The 23,937-nt window shown below is 35.4% G+C and overlaps 4 protein-coding genes across 16 annotated transcripts in view; 3 read left to right on the top strand and 1 right to left on the bottom strand.

The window, feature by feature from the left end:
* The window catches only part of LOC105285165 (protein bicaudal C homolog 1-B), a 40,458-nt gene extending 29,807 nt beyond the window's left edge, over nucleotides 1-10,651 (bottom strand). Inside the window, exons 1-2 of one of the 6 annotated variants that reach the window (XM_026970305.1) lie at nucleotides 10,565-10,651; nucleotides 730-4,419 (exon numbers count right to left, since the gene is read on the bottom strand). In XM_026970305.1, coding sequence (XP_026826106.1) covers nucleotides 730-961 — 232 coding nt within the window. In that variant the 5' untranslated portion in view covers nucleotides 962-4,419; nucleotides 10,565-10,651. Of the gene's footprint in view, nucleotides 1-729; nucleotides 4,420-10,564 lie in introns of those variants that run through there. The other 5 variants (XM_011349177.3, XM_011349175.2, XM_011349176.2 and 2 more) reach the window with 5 other exon arrangements.
* On the top strand, nucleotides 5,317-9,805 carry LOC105285164. 2 transcript variants are annotated; one of them, XM_026970334.1, is made up of 9 exons: nucleotides 5,317-5,486; nucleotides 5,743-5,862; nucleotides 5,992-6,109; nucleotides 7,331-7,595; nucleotides 7,723-7,839; nucleotides 7,952-8,042; nucleotides 8,601-8,746; nucleotides 8,882-9,014; nucleotides 9,118-9,805. In XM_026970334.1, the coding sequence occupies exons 1-9, from the start codon at nucleotides 5,340-5,342 to the stop codon at nucleotides 9,175-9,177; spliced, it is 1,197 nt and encodes a 398-aa protein (XP_026826135.1). In that variant the 5' UTR covers nucleotides 5,317-5,339; the 3' UTR covers nucleotides 9,178-9,805. The 2 variants fall into 2 exon arrangements, with proteins under 2 accessions (XP_026826135.1, XP_026826134.1); XM_026970333.1 differs by having other exon boundaries at nucleotides 8,882-9,805.
* A 1,500-nt stretch (nucleotides 10,652-12,151) lies between the features above and the next one.
* On the top strand, nucleotides 12,152-19,120 carry LOC105285162. Of its 7 annotated transcripts, none has more exons than XR_003406643.1 (9): nucleotides 12,152-12,379; nucleotides 12,741-12,860; nucleotides 12,994-13,111; nucleotides 13,682-13,946; nucleotides 15,364-15,480; nucleotides 15,594-15,684; nucleotides 16,243-16,388; nucleotides 16,524-17,182; nucleotides 17,557-19,120. XR_003406643.1 is itself a non-coding variant. In XM_026970324.1 (9 exons), the coding sequence occupies exons 1-9, from the start codon at nucleotides 12,179-12,181 to the stop codon at nucleotides 16,803-16,805; spliced, it is 1,251 nt and encodes a 416-aa protein (XP_026826125.1). In that variant the 5' UTR covers nucleotides 12,152-12,178; the 3' UTR covers nucleotides 16,806-17,425. The 7 variants fall into 7 exon arrangements, 3 of the variants coding, with proteins under 3 accessions (XP_026826125.1, XP_026826124.1, XP_026826126.1); XR_003406641.1 differs by having other exon boundaries at nucleotides 16,524-17,469; nucleotides 17,557-17,696; XR_003406642.1 differs by lacking the exon at nucleotides 17,557-19,120 and having other exon boundaries at nucleotides 16,524-16,979; nucleotides 17,089-17,425.
* Nucleotides 19,121-19,773: 653 nt separating this feature from the next.
* On the top strand, nucleotides 19,774-23,830 carry LOC113561430. Its single transcript, XM_026970329.1, has 9 exons — nucleotides 19,774-20,001; nucleotides 20,363-20,482; nucleotides 20,616-20,733; nucleotides 21,316-21,580; nucleotides 21,708-21,824; nucleotides 21,937-22,027; nucleotides 22,593-22,738; nucleotides 22,874-23,006; nucleotides 23,113-23,830. Exons 1-9 carry the CDS (start codon nucleotides 19,801-19,803, stop codon nucleotides 23,179-23,181), a joined length of 1,260 nt encoding a protein of 419 aa, XP_026826130.1. The 5' UTR covers nucleotides 19,774-19,800; the 3' UTR covers nucleotides 23,182-23,830.
* Nucleotides 23,831-23,937: the final 107 nt, after the last annotated feature.

Genomic DNA, 23,937 nt, shown 5'->3' with positions numbered 1-23,937 from the left:
ATCGTGGTGTCAGAAAAATGGAAATCAAAATAAGGACGGCCGCAGCCTACCGCTAAATTCGGCCAAATACACGCGCTCGAGTCAAAAGTCTCTTCGAAAAATAATGACATTCTCTTTGCAAAATAATGACATTGTCTCGGTAAATCGTTGACTCCACTTGCCACTGTTAGCGCTTAACTGTTAATACAGCTCGACTTTCTTTGATAACCGCCTTCTCTCGTAATCTGATATGCGATCGGAGAAAGTGCGGCAGCCCCATGACAGACGGACACATGACAACTTATACATTTAATGTTACGATAAACGAACTCGATCAATCTATGTAGTCCGCTTGATTTCAGTCAATGAAATTCATCATGATTATCTATCCATTTTAATCTACTTTCTATGAATACTTGTATCCCGTCTTATATGTATATGTACAATCGACTTTACGCATGCCAGGCCAAAAGCACGTTCCGATATATCAATGCTTAAACACTCAATTCCATCCTGCAGCTTAGAGAAATAGAGAAAACTGTCGCCAACGTGAAATTAATTAATACCTATGACTTACGTTCACACACGTAACATTTCCACTTCTCTCTTTCATCAAGCTCTCTTTTAAATATTTTTATTATATTTGATCAAACGTTTAAGCTGACTAGCAAGACGGGAAAATTTCATTATACAATTTTGCCATTCCACACGACGCACTCGACGAATCCAGGAAGTACCGCGCGAACTCACCGAGAAGCATCTGTTCCAGCTTGCGGCGATCTACGCGGAAGCGCTCCTGGTGCAGGTCCTCAGGGTCGCTGATGCCCAACAGAGCGGCGACATCGCGCAGTTCCTCGCGACTCTCGAAGCCGGATTTACCGGACACGCTGGTGGTCGCCGTGCCCTCGGATGTCTCCGACATGGTTTCAGCCGCTCGCCGTTGCTCGCCATTGTTCACCATCACCATCTCGTCGGGCCTCATCCTGTCGTCTACCGAGGCCTCCGCCTCCGTCTACCTCCCCCACGTCGCGACGCTGCTAAAACAGAAATTGAACACGTTCTAATAGGAGTCTCATGTGATAGGTGAGATGTGCGCAAACTAAAGAGATCTAAAGACATCTAAAGATATTACATCCGGCCAACGTAGGCGGTACCATCAAATTAACGCTATTGTTTCGGTATGTAACGGAGTTTTACATAAACTATTTTGTCTACTTGTAAGTTCATCTGCTCTGTAACTTCGAATTATTTCGCGTGGATATAATTTTCGAAGGACACGGAGGTTTCGGGTTTTCGCGCTTCCCGGCTTGTTCAGCGCACTTGCTTCATTGTCGGCGCACGTTGGAATTTATTTTCACGTGCGGTTTCCGTCTTTCGCGATGATCCATCACGATCACGTGAACGTCATCGTCAATACTGAGTGTCCATGTGTACAGAACAGCAACCTGATGGATCATCGGAGTAAATTCCCGGAGTGAGCGCACGATTTACGTGTGAGCGTCTCCTATGATGAATGTCTTCTCCTATCTTTGGAGTTAGGTAGCTGGGAATCTACACGGAGAAAACAAATATAATTTTAATCGATTATTCTCACGGCATTATGTACGTTTGCAAAATTTAACGCTTGCGTATGCAGCAAATTCGCCGAAATTCCTTCATTATTCCGAATAAGAAACAGCTTGTTTGCTCCTGCATGGCTCACAGTCTGCACGAAAAAAAGGTAAACATCACGTAGGCAATACCAATCACGAGGAGTCACGTAGACGTAATTTTATACATTACGAACAGGCACAAGGGAGGTTCAGCACGAGTTCGACGACCATTAAACGAACTATGAGATCTCTCTAATTTGTCAGCAACCCTTGAATTATGTGTGCCCGGACGTATAATGCAATAATACGATGTCAAAGTAAGAAAACGAAGCACGTTTCTTCTGCTCCGACATTACGGGAAGGTATCCGCGCGAAGGATTCCTTCCGCAAAATTGGCGTGCCATTTGCAGGCTCATAACTTCGTTCGATTTCTTTTCTGCGGAGTCTTAAACCCCAAGAAATCAGGGAGAAACGGAGTTCCTTCAAAGTCGAAGATGAGGTGTCCGACTGAATGCGCACGCGCACTCCAGTCAGGCGATGTGGAAGATATCATCAAAGTACCTGAGTATACCCGACTATATTTCTACTTCTGTATAATTTCCAGATACACACTGGTTATCGTATCGTTCAGCGCGAACTAACTGACATCAGACCAGCCGGACGTGCAAATCGTAGGAAGCGCACGAATCATCGGAGGATTCGCAGCAGTGTCAGCGCGTATGCGTGAAACCGTCGATTTGAAATACCCGAAGGGCACTCGGAGATCACATAAGAATAAGGAGGGCACGTAAGAAAATAGTGTTCCTGTCTGGATGCAGGTAGAAGCGCTCGTCGCAGTGCTTGCGCTGGGAGATATCTATGAAATCACGTAGCTCGAAAGGGATACCTGGAGGTATCCAAGAGGGATCTATCTGATGTCGGAGTACACTTCACACATCACTGCCGTCCGAGGACGCGAACTGACCTGCACAACGACGACAACACTGCGTCGGACTATCGAGGACGTGTGGTATACCGCCGGGGCCTGGTTCTGGTCCCACCGGTTGGTCTCTGTCTTTTCGTCCCGGATCTGCGGTCCCCGTCCACGCCGCTGCTGCCGTCCAACTCGATCGGCGGCAGCGCTGTAACCCGCGGTTGTAATCGGCGCGGGCGAACAAGCAAGCGAGCAGGAGGCGAGCGAGCGAGCGACAGCGGCGCGGTACGCGGTGTAAACAAAATAAATGGCGAAGGTACAAGTAACAGGGGAGTCACCCCGGTTCGCGGGGTACGAGGAGGGCGGACACTGTTTCCTGGAATCCTGACTAATTTTCGGGGTAAGGGTCGACCACGGGACGGCGACCAATCGCAACGCGAGGTGCCAGGCCGATTCACCCGGTTTTTATTATCCCGCTGTCTTCGGCCGGGATCGTTCCTCGCATACCGGCGCGTCGGCGTCGCCCCAGCTACCGGACGCGACGATGTATGATACGTACGCATACATATCTATACTATATGTATGAAGACCTTCGCCGGAGAACGACGGCAAAAAATTGTTTTCTTGGGCACGTGTCGAGAGCGGCGTATATTATTCGTTCCGGCATCGAATTCATTTTCGAACGATTCCGCGCGCGCTTACGACGACGGAAGCGTCAGGGACGGAGGAAGTACGGGGACGGGCATGGGCGGAATTTTGCACAACTCTCACTGACCGAACTCAGGAGGGGTAAGAACATGAAAGCCTCAAGCTGACACCGAGAAAAATTTCTTTATCTGCCTATAAATAACGAATTTTTAATGATGAGAGGAAATAAGAGAGCGGTTTTGCGATGCTCACATTGTAAGATATACGCACAGTGAATCTATAAATCTGTGCTTATTGTAGCTTGATGCAGTTTGATGTAAAGAAAATTAGCATTCTCGAGTCCTCAGTGTGCATCTTCGCGAACGCAAATAACAAATTCTGATAAAGAATGCGACAGAAATTAGAAGAGACAATTTCAGGCTTTGTTAAACCAACAGTGAGGGAGACATAAGATGAAATAGACAATACAAAGTAAGGTAGATGAGATCAGCATCGAGATCCGTTTAGTACATACCTCACTGGCGTGGCATGGTCCATGCGCACTGATCAGCACCGAGTCGCGTGTACCAGTCGCGCGCCAATTTGAAAGCTGATTAACCGCGTGCACGCAGAAGCCTGGCCGCATTCTGTACTGCGAGGGCGGCAGAGATCCTGGCTCGTTATCCTGGTGAACGCGCGTCATCATTATCTGGTCGCCTCTGATGTTTCTTCGCCCATGTCCAACCTCTTTTTCTCATGCCGGTGTGTTCCTAATTCTTCAATAATTCCTCTTCGCCGACTTCTCACTCGTTGTGTGATTTCTTCTCTATTACGCCGATTTCTTCGTTTCATTATGTGTTTCTCTTGCAACGCGTCTTTGGACTTGTCTGACTTCTGTGTCTTTTTTCTTTGATGACGCTGGTGCCTACGCCTCTGATTAATTGTTCTATTCTTCATTCTGCACGCTCCGCACTTTCTCGCTCGATTGCATGTATCATCTTCATTATGGCTCGTCGCCTCATTTTTCTATTCATTTCTTCTTCGACAGATATGTAGATTTTTTTCACACTGTCATTCAATCGTCTAATTTCTTTGCGGATGAATTCTTTTCCATCACATTTTCTTTCTCTGTTGCATGCCGCCATTATTTCTCTCACGTAAGATTGCGCGGTTTTTTTTACTAGGCAAAAGTTTCTGCTTACTAATGAATCTTTTTCATTCCCTACGAACTTCTGAATACGCGATATGTTTACAGATCAGACAGTCAGCATAATGCGTTTACTCAACAAATATTTACGGAACCACATGCTGCAACATACATACGATACAGTAATTATACGACAGTAATTATACAACAAAATGCGTTATACTTGTATGTGCACAAGTATGTCCAAAGTGCACCAAAGATAAAATATATGATAACAAACAGGTATTTTTCTTTCTGTTTTTATTTCCTCACCCAGTTACAAGCGTGTACAAAATTTTAATACTAGATACACTTCCATACGTACATACATCTATACTCAACATTAAAACATCTTTTATGTCTGAGTTCTTTAATCAATTCCTAATCAATTTTTTCACAAATGAAATATTAAAAACAAATCCATGTTTGGAGAAACTATTTAAAAAATTATTTAACGTTAAAAATATTATCACTTAGTAGATAATGCAACATGTAATAGTTAAACGTATAATAAAATGAATATATGTACTTTAGTGGGAGTCAATTTTCTTAAATATTACTTTAGCTGCAATACAAGAAATTCTGCATAATAATACTTTACGATAGCAAAGATACATTCGCATTGCAATAAAAAACGAAATTCATGGATCGATACACCTTTCAAGAGTACAACCGTATCTCACAAGGGCCTAGACTTGAATGAAACTTGCGAAAATACAATATTACAGAAAACACGATCTGCGCTTGCGTGGAATTTGAGAGAGATATTTTATAACTCTTCTTCTGGGTGGGAAATAAACATCCGCTGAATTACTTTCTCCATTATATCGATCGCGTAATAGTCGACTTATACCCCAGTCAATTGTCACACAGTTATTTTGACACTGCTATGATATTGTGCATCATTTGGCTTATACTTATGCAAAATTGAGCAATTAGTAATAGTACGTTATAGAAAAGAAATTTTAAAATATCTATCTGAAACAAAACGCAAACCCCTCATTTGGTATTTCTCAGTCAAACGTTCCTTGATGATCGCAGAATGACGATCTGCGTTGTCGATCAGCATTTTAGTCTAAATAAAATGCTTTTGCGTGCAGTTGCTTTATGGCCTTATCGTCGAACAAAACTAATTGACTTTCATGTTTTCTTGATTCTTGTTATTTTTATTAGCTTTATCCTGGTCCAGGTATGTTTATATCTTTAATCAGTTTGGTACACAATAAATTTTCATAATTATAATTATAGATTTTCATTTATGGCCACTCTAATAAATTTTGCGCACTCTTTTAATTAGATTATGTATATAGCATTTGGATAGGTAATAATAACAAATTTATTACATTCACTTTTTTCTCGTGATATTAACAGTCGATTACTTACTATTATTGCTAATTATACACAAAAATAATATATAACCTTTACTTTTAACTTGTTGATTATAGTTGACAACCTTTCTAACTACAGAATGCACACCTGAAATGATAATTAAAAGTTTATGCTACACATCGGATGCCAGTATGTATGTTTTAACATACACTTCCTTTTGGCTTAATGTCGATACTGTAAGTTAAGTTTTATGTTACTCGTTATAATAAATATTACAGAAAAATGACTTTTGTCTATATAACTATCCTGTCTACGTTTTAGAGTGAAAAACAATAATAATACATAATATATTATTAATATGATAGATAAGATGTCTATTGGAGAAATTTCAATATATATGTGACGAGCTAACAGACGAAGGTGAAATCGCTATCATAAAACAATACGGGAACGGGGCGAAACGTTTTACAATTATGTTTTCATGTAAGAACGCTTATTGAAATTTACTAAATGTAGTAAAGTAAAAAGTAAAAAATAAATTACTGTGACGACATAAATTAAACAACTACGATAGTCATATTGGTCAATTGAATACCTCGTTTGAATATTTTCGTATTTCTATAATCAAAGATGCTATTTTATATTTATTTTCTAACTAGTCAAATAGAATATATCGGAAAAACTTTACATTACAAATAGCATGTGTCAATATATTCTTAAGCGTGATTTAGACGGAGCTCCTTTTGACGCTTATCGCTGGCTTCTCTCATCGCCAACTTCTCGCTTTTTCAGAGCGAATTTTCGGCTGACAAAGTCGTTAGCGTTAAATTATTTAAATCATTTACACGTTGCTGGCAAACAGTGTGAAGTCGCCAGCGTTTTAGCGAGAATTTTGTGGGAATAGCCAATCGCAAGCTTCTTTATTCGCCAGCAAATTTGCTGGTAGAAGAATTTCTAGACGCTCAATTTAAACGCTAGCGTTCAAAATTTTGAACTCGCGGCGTCTTTAGTCACTGCTATGAAGTTGAACATGTCCACCTTTAGCGAAGAGTAATTTCTAATTTTGTCCGAGATGGAATAGCTTGGAGAACAAGAAGTTGGCGCAATAAAAGAAGCCAGCGAGAAGCGTCAAAAATCGTTCTTGCTGTCTTCTCACGCAGCTTCTCTTGACGCTGCTGCTAAGTCGAGAGTGTTAAAATTGAACATGCTCAACTTCATAGTAGTGACTAAAGACGCAGCGAATTCAAAATTTGTAACGCTAGCGATTAAAAATTGAGCGTCTAGAAGAAGTTTTTACCAGCGAATTCGCTGACGAATAAAGAAGGTTGGTCAAAACGAATGAAAGCAGCGCCGTGTAAATAGCCCATTACCAAAAGTCAACTGCGTTCACAAAGCTTTGTTCTACTTCTTACTACCAAGTTTTGGGTTTGCATTTTCCGAGAACAGTTTGGCACTGTTTCCAGTCAATCCAATATTGTTATCATTTTATTTCTTGCATTATAATTTGTGTAATAAACACAACGTGTTAATTATTGATTGCAGATTTTATTCTATTGTACTGACATTTTCCAAAAGTCAATTTCTCTAATATCAATCCACATTCTATTCGAATTTGGAAATAAGGAAATGCAAAAAAGGCAAAGAATAAATAAGATATCAGTATTACTCAAATATATAACAGTCTTTTTTAATGTTGTTATACAGTATGCATCGTGTCCAACATAAGTATTACGTGTCTTCTACCAGTTTTCCCGCGAATTCTTCGTACTTTTACGTCCATAAATGTGTCTGAAGAACATTTTACGGTACATGTTATGAGAGAATATTTTATCGATCAAGAAAAATATTACTATTGTATTTTGCTGCACTTCGACGTAACCATCTTTATAGGAGGAATTGGATGTATGGCAACAGGGACATTGCTGTTTGGCTGCATCAAATATATTTGTGGAATATTTAGAATCGCCAGGTAAACAATTAACTGCATTATAATAGAAAGTTGCATTTGCGGTTTATACATTTATATACATTAATCTTAATTAGTTGTATATGAGATGGACATAAATAAAACACAGAAAAATATTTATTTCTTGCAGTTATCGTATTGATCAAGCAATGCAGACTGCGACACTACACCATGCTGTTTTGTCGAACAATTTTATACTTTATAAGAAGATCGTACGTGCCATAGACATTCATCGCAAAGCAGTAAAGTCAGTAATAGTCCTATCGTCATATGCAATATTTTGATATATAATTAATATTAATAATTTTAATGGTATTAAGCATTGCGATATGTAAAAACATTCTTCTTTCTTTTTAAAGATTATGTGATATAATAACATCCAATTTCGTGGGAACATTTTTTATAATGATGATAGTTTGTATTATTAGCTTAAGTCTCAATCTCTATGGAGTAAGTACTTTTTATTATTTCAGGAAAATTACTTATATATACTGATATATAAATTCAATATAATTATAGATCAAAAAGTAATCGACAAAATGTGAAAATTATTACGGACCTAAATTGATTTGAATTTATATTTATTTTTAAATAGAAAAGATAGTCAAATAAAAAAAGGATACGATGTGATTGCATCTTTCCGTATTTTTCACGTTTATCGCATTATTGATATTAAATTCTCATTGACATTAAGATTTTGGAAATTATTCAGTTTAGGGGAGTCAACTTCTACACAATGCGCTGTCCAACTTAAATCAGTTGTGTTTGCGTGTGTTACGAAATTAATAATTTTTTAATAAACAACGAGCAACGGTTAAAACAGTTTGAAGATCAGTTGATAGAATGATACATATATCAAAATCTGACAAAGTCAGGGTCAGTGGAACTAATTTCTCTAAACTGGATAATTACTAACCACTTTATATGTGTTTTCTGATATGATCCGTTTATGGTTGTATAATAAGGAATTATAAAAATATAATATTCCATCTATATTATCTTCACCAGCTTCACCGGGCTCTAATGCTTAGAAGCACCACGGAGGAATATGTGGCATATGTTTCACTTACTGCCACTCCTTTAGTATACATATTCTCCGTCAATTATGCTGGACAGAAGATCACAGATCACCATAATTATATATTTATCAATGTGTAAGGAACATTACTTAGCAGGATAATATTATTTAATGATTCGCTTCATATATACTATATAAATGTGTGTAGTAGAAAATATTTCTAATTGTTTTACTCTTTTCTTACGATTATTTATCAGTTGTCATTTGACAGGTACAACTGTAAGTGGTACAGAACTCCTTTATATATACAAAGGATAATTTTGTTTCTGCTGCGAAGAGGCACTAATAATAATTACCTTGTTTTTGGTGGGCTGGCTGTGTTATCTCTGGAAAGAGCGGCCACGGTAAAATTATTTCATGTTATGTCATGTTATAAAATTTCTTCACATGAAAATCATCAAAGCAGCATGCACATGCAGTGAGAAAAATATGCAAAATGTGTTTCAGATGATAAGCACTTCCATATCGTATTTCACCGTTCTCTATTCTACACAGCAAAGTCCATGATATAATTAAATAACCTAATTACTTTATGACTTCTGACTTAAGCACGAGTAGATTCTGCATATCAGAGATTTCGTAGTCGAATTCTTATTTTCGCAAACAGATGAAATTTATCACAAGAAAATTAAGTGCTTTGAGGAACAAATCGTCATAATATTTTCCTGCGTACTAGAAACCGTAATAACTATATAAATATATTCACCAATATTTAAGTACATATGTTACGTTTTATCCTGTATTCTATACTTTCCTTGTGTTTTATGTTTTAACAAAGCATATTTTGCAGTTCCGGTAATAGTTCGAAATACAAACCGGATGATGTGATACTTTACAAGAATACAAACATGTTTCAAGGAAACTTAGTTCGGAATAAACCGGAGGTTACCATGCACTCAAATAAATGATATACGCTTGCGCGAATTTCATTCAAGACATCATTCTATGACTGATCTGTCAGAAATAAATATCCGTTGAATTTCTTTCTTTGTCCATCGCTTAATAGGCAACTTCTACCTCAGTCAATTGTCACAGAATTATTTTGATATACGATGATGTTGTGCACCATTTGTCTTACACTTGTACAAAATTGAGTAATTAGAAATATTACGCTTACATAAAAGAAATTTCGAAACATTTCTATCTTCAAAAAATGCAAATCCTTCCTATGGTATTTCTCTAATTACTAATAATACCCCAAAGTATATAACTTTCCTTTTTAAATTGTTTATTATATTTAACATTTCTATCTGTATAGATTTCACACTTGATATGCCAATTACAATTTTATTCTTTGTAATCCACTATATATGTATTAAACTATAATTCTTTTGGCTTAAAACCGATATTATAAGTTAAGTTTTATTTTACATGTTTCAATAAATATTACGGACAAATGACTTTTATGCATATAACTATTCTGTTTCAGTTTTAGAGTGAAAAGTGATAACAATACATAATATATTATTAACACGATAGAGAATTGAGCACAACTCTCGTTAACCACCCAGGAGAGGTAAGGCTATGGATGCCTAAATCTGATGCCAAGAAAAACTTCTTTATCTTACTTCGTTATTTATAAATAATAAATTTTTAACCATGAGGAGAAGTAAATGAGTGGTTTTGCAATGCTCACATTGTAAGATATACGCACATTGCATCTATAAATCTAGGTTTATTGCAGCTTGATGCAGTTTGACGCAAAGAAAGTTAGTATTTTCGAGACAATTCGCGTTTTCGCGAGCATACTTAACGAATTGTGATTCAAAGAATGCGACAGAAAAGAATAGAAGAGAAAAATTCAAGCTTTGAACCAACATCGGGGGAGACACAAGATGAGATATACGGACGATACAAGGTAAGTAGGTATCTACGAGATCCGGTTGGTACATACCTCACTACCGTGGCATAGTCCATGCGCGCTGATCAGTACCGAGTCCCGTGTATGTACCAGTCGCGCGTCGATTTTGAAAACTGATTGCGATTACATGCACGTGCACGCGGAAGATCGGCCGTATCCTGTACTGTGATGCCGGCGAGGACGGCAGCGCTCATCCTAGCTCATTTTGCCGGTGAACGCGTCACGCAGACTCCGCATCATTATCTGGTCGCTGCTGATGTTTCTTCGTCCATGTGCAAACTGTTCTTATCACATTCCGGTGTGTTCCGAATTCTTCATTAATTATTCTTCGCCGATTTCTTATTCGCTGTATGATTTCTTCTCTATTATGTCGATTTCTTTGCCGATGTTTCAGTTCCATTATGCGTTTCTCTTGCAATGCGTCTTTGGACTTGTCTGACTTCTGTGTCCTCTTTCTATGATGACGCTGGTGCTTACGTCTCTGACTAATTGTTCTGTTCTCCATTGCACGTCCCGCACTTTCTTGCTCGCTTGCATGTACCATCTTCATTATGGCTCGTCGCTTGATTTTCCTACTAATTTCAGCTTCGACAGATATGTAGATTTTCTTTATTCTGTCATACAACAATCGTCTAATTTCTTTGCGGATAAAGTCTTTTCCATCACATTTCCTTTCTCTGTTGCATGCTGCCATTATTTCTCTCACGTAAGATTGCGCGGATTTTTTGTATTAAGCACAAGTTTCTGCTTACCTACTAATGAATCTTTTTCATTCGCTACGAACCTCTGAATACGTTTTCAGATCAGGCAATCAGAATAATGCGTTTACTCAGCAAATATTTGCGGAACCACATGCTGCAACATACATATGATACAGTAATTATACGACAGTAATTATACGACAAAATGCGTTATACTTGTGTGTCCAAAGTGCACCAAAGATAAAATATATGATAGCAAACAGGTATTTTTCTTTCTGTTTTCATTTCCTCACCCAACAACATTAAAACATCTTTTATGTCTGAGTTCTTTAATCAATTCGTAATCAATTTTTTCACAAACGAAATATCAAAAACAAATCCATGTTTTGAGAAACTATTTAAAAAAATATTTAACGTTAAAAATATTATTACGTAGTAGATAATGCAATATGTAATAGTTGAACGTATAATAAAATGCATATGTGTGAACTATGTCGGAAGTCTATTTTTTAAAATATTAATTTCGCTACACTACAAGAAATTCTGAATAATAACTTACGGTAGTAAAGATACATTCGCATTGCAATAAAAAACGAAATTCATGGATCGATACACCTTTCGAGAGTACATCCGTATCTCACAAAAGCCTAGACTTGAATGACACTTGCGAAAATACAATATTACAGAAAACACGATCTGCGCATGCGTGAAATTTGAGAGAGATATCATTTTATGACTTTTTCTGTGAGAACTATACATCAGCTGAATTACATCCCACATTATATCGATCGCATAATAGTCGACCTATACCCCAGCCAATTGTCACACAATTATTTTGATAGTGCGATAATAGCGGGCACTATTTGTCTTATACTTATGCAAAATTGAGAAATTTGTAATACTTCGTTATAGAAAAAAAATTTCAAACTATCTCTATCTGAAAAAAATGCAAACCTCTTATCTGGTATTCCTCGATCAAACGTTCCTAGATATTCGCAGAATGACGATCTCCGTTGTGGAACAGCATTTTAGTATCAGTAAAATACTTCTGCGTGCAGTTGCCATATGGCCTTATCATCGAACGAAACTTGTTAAATTTCACCTGATCTTATTTCATAGTATTTTGAGTAGCTTTGTCCTATTTCAGGTATGATTATATCTTTAATCGTAATTATACAGATTAGAAGAGTCAGCTCCGATTATCTTGACCTATATTAAACATATATTATAGAGGTCACTACCCTGAATAACCCGCAGAAGATTTTAACCGTCGCTCGTTGTAAAGTTATTAACAAAAGCAGATTAATGATTCTGCACGAGTTTTCAGCTGTCCACGCAAGGGAAGAGTTGAGTTAGATTAAATTTTTGTTACAGTCAAGCCTTTACTTCGCGTCGTCAGTCGAAAACGCTTGTATTTCGTTATAATAATAGTCTATTACTTTCCTATTATATTGCTAATCACATACAACAATAGCATATAACTTTTATTTTTTACTTGTTGATTATAGTTGACAACATTTTTAACTACAGAATGCACACCTGAAATGGTAATTAAAATTTTATGCTACACATCGTATTTCAGTATGTATGTTTTAACATACAATTCCTTTTGGCTTAATGTCGATACTGTAAGTTAAGTTTTCTTTTAGTCGTTGTAATAAATAGTACAGACAAATGACTTTTGTCTATGTATGTAACTATCCTGTCCACCTTTTAGAGTGAAAAAGAATAATAATACATAATATATTATTATTATGATAGATAAGATGTCTATTGGAGAAATTTCAATATATATGTGATGAGCTAATAGACGAAGGCGAAATCGCTATCATAAAACTATACGGGAACGGGGTGAAACGTTTTACAATTATGGTTTTATGTAAGAAACCATTTATTGAAATTTACTAAATGTAGCAAAGTAAAAAAATAAATTACTGTGACCACATAAATTAAACAACTACGATAGTCATATTGGTCAATTCAATACCTCGTTTGAACATTTTCGTAATTCTATAATCAAAGATGCTATTTTATATTTATTTTCTAACCAGTCAAATAAAATATATCAGAAAAACTTTACATTACAAATAGTATGTGTCAATATATACTTACCAAAAGTCAACTGCGTTCACAAAGCTTTGTTCTAATTCTTACTACCAAGCTTTGTGTTGGTATTTTGCGAGAACAGTTTGGCACGATTTCTCCAGTCAATCTAATCTTTTTATCATTTTATGTTTTGCATTATAATTTTTGTGATAAACACGATGTGTTAATTATTGATTGCAGATTTTATTCTATTTCACTGACATTTTTCAAAAGTCAATTTCTCTAATATCAATCCACATTCTATTCGAATTTGGAAATAAGGAAATACATAAAAAGGCAAAGAATAAATAATATATCAGTATTACTCAAATATATAACAGTCTTTTTTAATGTTGTTATACAGTATGCGCCATGTCCAACTTAAGTATTGCGTATCTTCTACCATTTTTCCCGCGAATTCTTCGTACTTTTACGTCCATAAATGTGTCTGAAGAACATTTTACGATACATGTTATAAGAGAATATTTTATCGATCAAGAAAAATATTACTATTGTATTTTGATGCACTTCGACGTAACCATCTTTATAGGAACAATTGTGTCAATAGCATCAGGAACATTGTTGTTTGGGTGCTCCAAATATATTTGTGGAATTTTTAGAATCGCCAGGTAAACAATTAAATGCATTATAATAGAAAGTTGCATTTGCGGTTTATACATTTATATATTAGGTTGGCAAATAAGTTCGTTCGGTTTTTGCTTCGGTGCAACTTCTTTCCAATTCACTCTTGTTTTTCTCGATACTATCGCGCAACTTCAGAGTGCATTTAAAAGTACATGTTTCACATAACCTTTCTGTAAATTTTGGTTTGACTAACATCAATATTGTGTGTGCTGCGTAGCTGTAAAAATGGAAGTAAATAACGTGCATTATCGTCATATTTTGCTCTATTATTTTAAGAAGAGCAAACGAGCTGCAAAGGCTCATAAAAAGATATGCCGTGTTTATGGAGATGATGCCTTAACAGAACGCGTATGTCAAAAGTGGTTCACCAAATTCCGTTCTGGAGATTTTGACGTCAATGATGTGCCTCGCTCCGGTCGCCCGATCGAGATTGATTCAAGTAATGTCAAAGCTATCATCGATAAAAATCCATCCCAATCGGTGCGAGAGATTGCTACAGCACTTAATATATCTCATATAAAGCGTAGAAAACAATTTGCGCCAACTGGAATACGTTTCTCGGCTCAATGTGTGGGTGCCGCATGAATTAACCGAGGCCAACTTGGCCACTCGCATATCCATCTGTGATTTGCTGCGGAAACGTCAAGAAAACGATCAATTTTTGAAGCGGTTAGTGACAGGAGATGAAAAATGGGTCGTCTATGAGAATGTAACGCGGAAAAGATCATGGGGACACAGCAGCGAGCCACCACAAACAACCTCGAAGGCAGGATTGCATCCGAAGAAGATCATGCTCTCCGTATGGTGGGATTTCAAAGGTGTCACTTACTACGAGCTGTTACCGTCAAGCAAAACAATTGATTCAACCATATACTGCTCGCAGTTAACAAAATTGGGCCAAGCACTCCGCAAAAAACGTCCAGAATTGATAAATCGAAAAGGTGTTGTCTTCCACCACAATAACGCCAGACCTCACACATCATTGACAACTCGGAACAAATTACTCAGTCTTGGCTGGGATGTTTTGCCTCATCCTGCGTATTCACCGGACCTGGCCCCTTCCGATTATCATTTATTCCGGTCGTTGCAAAACTCTTTAAATGAAAAAATCTTCAAGGATGAAGAGAACGTCAAAAGACACCTGGATTGGTTTTTCGCCGATAAGCCTCAGATGTTTTACGAACGCGGCATAATGAAGTTGGTGGAAAGATGGCAAGAAGTCATCAATAAAAATGGTCAATATATAATTGATTAAAATTTATTTCGTGTATCAAAAAAATTGTATTTTATTCCACCTTAAAAAACCGAACCAACTTATTTGCCAACCCAATATATTAATCTTAAATAGGTGTATATGAGATGGACATAAATACAACACAGAGAAAAATTTCTTTCTTGCAGTTATCGTATTGATCAAGCAATGCAGACTCCGACATTACAACATGCTGTTTTGTCGGACAATTTTATAATTTATGAGAAGATTGTACATGCCATAGACATTCATCGCAAAGCAGTAAAGTTAGTAGTAGTCCTATCGTCATATTGCAATATTTTGATATGTACTTAACATTAATAATTAAAATAGTATTAAGCAGTACAATATGTAGAAACATTCTACTTTCTTTTTAAAGATTATGTGATATGATAACATCCAAATTCGTGGGATCATTTTTTGTAATGATGATAGTTTTTATTATTAGCTTAAGTCTCAATCTCTATGGAGTAAGTACTTTTTATTATTTCAGGAAAATTACTTATATATACTGATATATAAATTCAATATAATTATAGATCAAAAAGTAATCGACAAAATGTGAAAATTATTACGGACCTAAATTGATTTGAATTTATATTTATTTTTAAATAGAAAAGATAGTCAAATAAAAAAAGGATACGATGTGATTGCATCTTTCCGTATTTTTCACGTTTATCGCATTATTGATATTAAATTCTCATTGATATTAAGTTTTTGGAAATTATTCAGTTTAGGGGAGTCAACTTCTACACAATGCGCTGTCCAACTTAAATCAGTTGTGTTTGCGTGTGTTAAGAAGGTAATAATTTTTTACTAAACAACGAGCAACGGTTAACACAGTTTGAAGATCAGTTGATAGAATGATACATATGTCAAAATCTGACAAAGTCAGGGTCAGTGGAACTAATTTCTCTAAACTGGATAATTACTAACCACTTTATATGTGCTGTGTGATATGATCCGTTTATGGTTGTATAATAAGGAATTATAAAAATATAATATTCCATCTATATTATCTTCACCAGCTTCACCGGGCTCTAATGCTTAGAAGCACCACGGAGGAATATGTAGCATATGTTTCATTTACAGCCGCTCCTTTAGTGTACATATTCTTCGCCAATTATGCTGGACAGAAGATCACAGATCACCATAATTATATATTTACCAGTGTGTAAGGAACATTACTTAGCAGGATAATATTATTTAATGATTCGCTTCATATATAATATATAAACATGTGTAGTAGAAAATATTGTTCATTGTTTTACTCTTTTCTTATGATTCTTAATCAATTGCCATTTGACAGATACAACTTTAAGTGGTACAGAACTCCTTTATATATACAAAGGATAATTTTGTTCCTGTTGCAAAGAAGCACTAATAATTATTATCTTGTTTTTGGTGGGCTGACTGTGTTGTCTCTGCAAAGTGCGGCCACGGTAAAATTATTTCATGTTATGTCATGTTATAAAATTTCATCATATGATAATCTTCAAAGCAGCATGCAAATATGCAAAATATGTTTCAGATGATAAGCACTTCCATATCGTATTTCACCGTTCTCTATTCTACACAGCAAAGTCCATGATATAATTAAATAACCTAATTACTTTATGACTTCTGACTTAAGCACAAGTAGATTCTGCATATCAGAGATTTCGTAGTCGAATTCTTATTTTCGCAAACAGATGAAATTTATCACAAGAAAATTAAGTGCTTTGAGGAACAAATCGTCATAATATTTTCCTGCGTACTAGAAACCGTAATAACTATATAAATATATTCACCAATATTTAAGTACATATGTTACGTTTTATCCTGTATTCTATACTTTCCTTGTGTTTTATGTTTTAACAAAGCATATTTTGCAGTTCCGGTAATAGTTCGAAATACAAACCGGATGATGTGATACTTTACAAGAATACAAACATGTTTCAAGGAAACTTAGTTCGGAATAAACCGGAGGTTACCATGCACTCAAATAAATGATATACGCTTGCGCGAATTTCATTCAAGACATCATTCTATGACTGATCTGTCAGAAATAAATATCCGTTGAATTTCTTTCTTTGTCCATCGCTTAATAGGCAACTTCTACCTCAGTCAATTGTCACAGAATTATTTTGATATACGATGATGTTGTGCACCATTTGTCTTACACTTGTACAAAATTGAGTAATTAGAAATATTACGCTTACATAAAAGAAATTTCGAAACATTTCTATCTTCAAAAAATGCAAATCCTTCCTATGGTATTTCTCTAATTACTAATAATACCCCAAAGTATATAACTTTCCTTTTTAAATTGTTTCTTATATTTAATATTTCTATCTGTATAGATTTCACACTTGATATGCCAATTACAATTTTATCCTTTGTATTCCACTATATATGTGTTAAACTATAATTCTTTTGGCTTACACCGATATTATAAGTTAAGTTTTATTTTACATGTTTCAATAAATATTACGGACAAATGACTTTTATGCATATAACTATTCTGTTCCAGTTTTAGAATGAAAAATGATAATAATACATAATATATTAACACGATAGGGAATTGAGCATAACTCTCGTTAACCACCCAGGAGAGGTAAGGCTATGGATGCCTAAATCTGATGCCAAGAAAAACTTCTTTATCTTACTTCGTTATTTATAAATAATGAATTTTTAACCATGAGGAGAAGTAAATGAGTGGTTTTGCAATGCTCACATTGTAAGATATACGCACATTGCATCTATAAATCTAGGTTTATTGCAGCTTGATGCAGTTTGACGCAAAGAAAGTTAGTATTTTCGAGACAATCCGCGTTTTCGCGAGCATACTTAACAAATTGTGATTCAAAGAATGCGACAGAAAAGAATAGAAGAGAAAAATTCAAGCTTTGAACCAACATCGGGGGAGACACAAGATGAGATATACGGACGATACAAGGTAAGTAGGTATCTACGAGATCCGGTTGGTACATACCTCACTACCGTGGCATAGTCCATGCGCGCTGATCAGTACCGAGTCCCGTGTATGTACCAGTCGCGCGTCGATTTTGAAAACTGATTGCGATTACATGCACGTGCACGCGGAAGATCGGCCGTATCCTGTACTGTGATGCCGGCGAGGACGGCAGCGCTCATCCTAGCTCATTTTGCCGGTGAACGCGTCACGCGAACTTCACATCATTATTTGATCGCCGCTGATGTTTCTTCGTCCATGTGCAAACTGTTCTTCACATTCCGGTATGTTCCGAATTCTTCATTAATTGTTCTTCGCCGATTTCTTATTCGTTGTCTGATTTCTTCTCTATTACGTCGATTTCTTTGCCGATGTTTCAGTTCCATTATGCGTTTCTCTTGCAATGCGTCTTTGGACTTGTCTGACTTCTGTGTCCTCTTTCTATGATGACGCTGGTGCTTACGTGTCTGACTAATTGTTCTGTTCTCCATTGCACGTCCCGCACTTTCTTGCTCGCTTGCATGTACCATCTTTATTATGGCTCGTCGCTTGATTTTCCTACTAATTTCAGCTTCGACAGATATGTAGATTTTCTTTATTCTGTCATACAACAATCGTCTAATTTCTTTGCGGATAAAGTCTTTTCCATCACATTTCCTTTCTCTGTTGCATGCTGCCATTATTTCTCTCACGTAAGATTGCGCGGATTTTTTGTATTAAGCACAAGTTTCTGCTTACCTACTAATGAATCTTTTTCATTCGCTACGAACCTCTGAATACGTTTTCAGATCAGGCAATCAGAATAATGCGTTTACTAAGCAAATATTTGCGGAACCACATGCTGCAACATACATATGATACAGTAATTATACGACAGTAATTATACGACAAAATGCGTTATACTTGTGTGTCCAAAGTGCACCAAAGATAAAATATATGATAGCAAACAGGTATTTTTCTTTCTGTTTTCATTTCCTCACCCAACAACATTAAAACATCTTTTATGTCTGAGTTCTTTAATCAATTCGTAATCAATTTTTTCACAAACGAAATATCAAAAACAAATCCATGTTTTGAGAAACTATTTAAAAAAATATTTAACGTTAAAAATATTATTACGTAGTAGATAATGCAATATGTAATAGTTGAACGTATAATAAAATGCATATGTGTGAACTATGTCGGAAGTCTATTTTTTAAAATATTAATTTCGCTACACTACAAGAAATTCTGAATAATAACTTACGGTAGTAAAGATACATTCGCATTGCAATAAAAAACGAAATTCATGGATCGATACACCTTTCGAGAGTACATCCGTATCTCACAAAAGCCTAGACTTGAATGACACTTGCGAAAATACAATATTACAGAAAACACGATCTGCGCATGCGTGAAATTTGAGAGAGATATCATTTTATGACTTTTTCTGTGAGAACTATACATCAGCTGAATTACATCCCACATTATATCGATCGCATAATAGTCGACCTATACCCCAGCCAATTGTCACACAATTATTTTGATAGTGCGATAATAGCGGGCACTATTTGTCTTATACTTATGCAAAATTGAGAAATTTGTAATACTTCGTTATAGAAAAAAAATTTCAAACTATCTCTATCTGAAAAAAATGCAAACCTCTTATCTGGTATTCCTCGATCAAACGTTCCTAGATATTCGCAGAATGACGATCTCCGTTGTGGAACAGCATTTTAGTATCAGTAAAATACTTCTGCGTGCAGTTGCCATATGGCCTTATCATCGAACGAAACTTGTTAAATTTCACCTGATCTTATTTCATAGTATTTTGAGTAGCTTTGTCCTATTTCAGGTATGATTATATCTTTAATCGTAATTATACAGATTAGAAGAGTCAGCTCCGATTATCTTGACCTATATTAAACATATATTATAGAGGTCACTACCCTGAATAACCCGCAGAAGATTTTAACCGTCGCTCGTTGTAAAGTTATTAACAAAAGCAGATTAATGATTCTGCACGAGTTTTCAGCTGTCCACGCAAGGGAAGAGTTGAGTTAGATTAAATTTTTGTTACAGTCAAGCCTTTACTTCGCGTCGTCAGTCGAAACCGCTTGTATTTCGTTATAATAATAGTCTATTACTTTCCTATTATATTGCTAATCACATACAACAATAGCATATAACTTTTATTTTTTACTTGTTGATTATAGTTGACAACATTTTTAACTACAGAATGCACACCTGAAATGGTAATTAAAATTTTATGCTACACATCGTATTCCAGTATGTATGTTTTAACATACAATTCCTTTTGGCTTAATGTCGATAATGTAAGTTAAGTTTTCTTTTAGTCGTTGTAATAAATAGTACAGACAAATGACTTTTGTCTATGTATGTAACTATCCTGTCCACCTTTTAGAGTGAAAAAGAATAATAATACATAATATATTATTATTATGATAGATAAGATGTCTATTGGAGAAATTTCAATATATATGTGATGAGCTAACAGACGAAGGCGAAATCGCTATCATAAAACTATACGGGAACGGGGCGAAACGTTTTACAATTATGGTTTTATGTAAGAAACCATTTATTGAAATTTACTAAATGTAGCAAAGTAAAAATATAAAAAATAAATTACTGTGACGACATAAATTAAACAACTACTATAGTCATATTGGTCAATTCAATACCTCGTTCAAACATTTTCGTAATTCTATTGTATAATCAAAGATGCTATTTTATATTTATTTTCTAACCAGTCAAATAGAATATATCAGAAAAACTTTACATTACAAATAGTATGGGTCAATATATTCTTTCCAAAAGTCAACTGCGGCCGCAAAGCTTCGCACTCCTTCTTACTACCAAGTTTTTTGGTTGCATTTTGCGAGAACAGTTTGGCACGGTTTCTCCAGTCAATCCAATATTTTTATCATTTTATGTTTTGCATTATAATTTTTGTGATAACCACGATGTGTTAATTATTGATTGCAGATTTTATTCTATTTTACTGACAGTTTTCAAAAGTAAATTTCTCTAATATCAATCAACATTCTATTCGAATTTGGAAATAAGGAAATGCAAAAAAAGGCAAAGAATAAATAAGATATCAGTATTACTCAAATATATAACAGTCTTTTTTAATGTTGTTATACAGTATGCACCATGTCCAACTTAAGTATTGCGTGTCTTCTACCATTTTTCCCGCGAATTCTTCGTACTTTTACGTCCATAAATGTGTCTGAAGAACATTTTACGATACATGTTATAAGAGAATATTTTATCGATCAAGAAAAATATTACTATTGTATTTTGCTGCACTTCGACGTAAGCATCTTTATAGGAACACTTGTAACAACAGCAACAGGAACACTGTTGTTTGGGTGCATCAAATATATTTGTGGAATTTTTAGAATCGCCAGGTAAACAATTAAATGCATTATAATAGAAAGTTGCATTTGCGGTTTATACATTTATATATATTAATCTAAAATAGGTGTATATGAGATGGACATAAATACAACACAGAGAAAAATTTATTTCTTGCAGTTATCGTATTGATCAAGCAATGCAGACTGCGACACTACACCATGCTGTTTTGTCGAACAATTTTATAATTTATAAGAAGATCGTACGTGCCATAGACATTCATCGCAAAGCAGTAAAGTCAGTAATAGTCCTCTCGTCATATGCAATATTTTGATATATAATTAATATTAATAATTTTAATGGTATTAAGCATTGCGATATGTAAAAACATTCTTCTTTCTTTTTAAAGATTATGTGATATAATAACATCCAATTTCGTGGGAACATTTTTTATAATGATGATAGTTTGTATTATTAGCTTAAGTCTCAATCTCTATGGAGTAAGTACTTTTTAATATTTCAGGAAAATTACTTATATATACTGATACATAAATTCAATATAATTATCCATCAAAAAGTAATCGACAAAATGTGAAAATTATTACGGATCTAAATTGATTTGACTTTATATTTATTTTTAAATAGAAGAGATATTCAAATAAAAAACGGATATGATGTGATTGCATCTGTCCGTATTTTTCACGTTTATCGCATTATTGATATTAAATTCTCATTGACATTAAGTTTTTGGAAATTATTCAGTTTAGGGGAGTCAACTTCTACACAATGCGCTGTCCAACTTAAATCAGTTGTGTTTGCGTGTGTTAAGAAATTAATAATTTTTTAATAAACAACGAACAACGACTAAAACATTTGGAAGATCAGTTTATAGAATGATACATATATCAAAATCTGACAAAGTCAGGGTCATTGGAACTAATTTCTCTAAACTGGATAATTACTAACCATTTTATATGTGTTTTCTGATATGATCCGTTTATAGTTGTATACTAAGGAATTATAAAAAGTGATCGGATAATATTCCATCTATATTATCTTCACCAGCTTCACCAGGCTCTGATGCTTAGAAGCGCCACGGAGGACTATGTAGCATATGTTTCATTTACAGCCGCTCCTTTAGTGTACATATTCTTCGCCAATTATGCTGGACAGAAGATCACAGATCACCATAATTATATATTTACCAGTGTGTAAGGAACATTACTTAGCAGGATAATATTATTTAATGATTCGCTTCATATATAATATATAAACATGTGTAGTAGAAAATATTGTTAATTGTTTTACTCTTTTCTTATGATTCTTAATCAGTTGTCATTTGACAGATACAACTGTAAGTGGTACATAACTCCTTTATATATACAAAGGATTATTTTGTTCCTGTTACAAAAAGGCACTAATACTTATTATCTTATTTTTGGTGGGATATTGGTGTTGTGTATGGAGAATGCAGCAATGGTAAAGTTATGTCATATCATGTCATGTTTTAAAATTACATTACATGAAACTCCTCAAAACAGCATGCACTTTGCAGTGTGATAGAAAAATGAAAAATATGTTTCAGATGGTAAGCACTTCCATATCGTATTTCACCGTTCTCTATTCTACACAGCAAAGTTCACGATATAATTAAATAACCTGAATTAATTAAACAAGAGTGGATTACACATATCAGAGTTCGTAGTCAAATTCTTATTTTCGCAAACAGATGATATGTATCGCAAAAAAGAAATTGCTCAGAGGAACAAATCATAATATTTTCCTGTGTATAGAAAACTGTAATAATTATACTCTGTTCACGGAGAAATTGCCCGGGCTCAGTCATGCTTTTCGTCCGGTTCGGTCAGATCTCGCCTAACGCCTATTTTGCTCTCTCTCCACTCCATGCCGCGAGAGAAGTATGCACAATGATGCCACATTCCGTGTATTTGGTAGCATGCGGTAGCTTTCTGTCTCACTCTCGCTCGGGCGAGTTGAGTCGCGCATACGGCACTACGTAGCGCCCTTGACTTTCCGCCCAAAGCTCCGCGAAGCCTGGGCAATCTCTCTGTGAACGGAGTAAATGAATTCAACAATATTTAAGTACGTATTTTAGGTTTCATCCTGTATTCTATATGTTGTCTGTGATTGATGTTTCAACAAAGCATATTTTACAGTTCCGGCAAAAGTTCGAAATACAAAACGAACGACGTAGCAATTTTTAAGACCGTATTTTAAGGAAATCTAGTTTGGAATAAACCAGAGGTTATCATGTACTCAAATAAATGATATACGTTTGCGCGAATTTCATTCAAGACATCATTCTATGACTGATCTGTCAGAAATAAATATCCGTTGAATTTCTTTCTTTGTCCATCGCTTAATAGGCAACTTCTACCTCAGTCAATTG

The sequence above is a fragment of the Ooceraea biroi genome, chromosome 6 (genome assembly GCF_003672135.1).
Source record: "Ooceraea biroi isolate clonal line C1 chromosome 6, Obir_v5.4, whole genome shotgun sequence".
Lineage (NCBI taxonomy): Eukaryota > Metazoa > Arthropoda > Insecta > Hymenoptera > Formicidae > Ooceraea > Ooceraea biroi.
The sequence above is the reverse complement of the archived record's forward strand: the minus strand, read 5'-3'. Positions and strand labels throughout refer to the sequence as shown.

Coding starts and splice junctions, on each gene's coding strand:
- LOC113561430 (XM_026970329.1), top strand. CDS start 19,801: ATGCAAACCTCTTATCTGGTATTCCTCGATCAAACGTTCCTAGATATT. Junction 20,002..20,362: donor GTAGCTTTGTCCTATTTCAG/GTATGATTATAT, acceptor TGTTGATTATAG/TTGACAACATTTTTAACTAC. Junction 20,483..20,615: donor TTTGGCTTAATGTCGATAAT/GTAAGTTAAGTT, acceptor TTATTATGATAG/ATAAGATGTCTATTGGAGAA.
- LOC105285164 (XM_026970333.1), top strand. CDS start 5,340: ATGACGATCTGCGTTGTCGATCAGCATTTTAGTCTAAATAAAATGCTT. Junction 5,863..5,991: donor TTTGGCTTAATGTCGATACT/GTAAGTTAAGTT, acceptor TTAATATGATAG/ATAAGATGTCTATTGGAGAA. Junction 8,747..8,881: donor AATTATATATTTATCAATGT/GTAAGGAACATT, acceptor GTCATTTGACAG/GTACAACTGTAAGTGGTACA.
- LOC105285162 (XM_026970323.1), top strand. CDS start 12,179: ATGCAAACCTCTTATCTGGTATTCCTCGATCAAACGTTCCTAGATATT. Junction 13,112..13,681: donor TTTTACAATTATGGTTTTAT/GTAAGAAACCAT, acceptor GTTGTTATACAG/TATGCGCCATGTCCAACTTA. Junction 13,947..15,363: donor GGAATTTTTAGAATCGCCAG/GTAAACAATTAA, acceptor TCTTTCTTGCAG/TTATCGTATTGATCAAGCAA.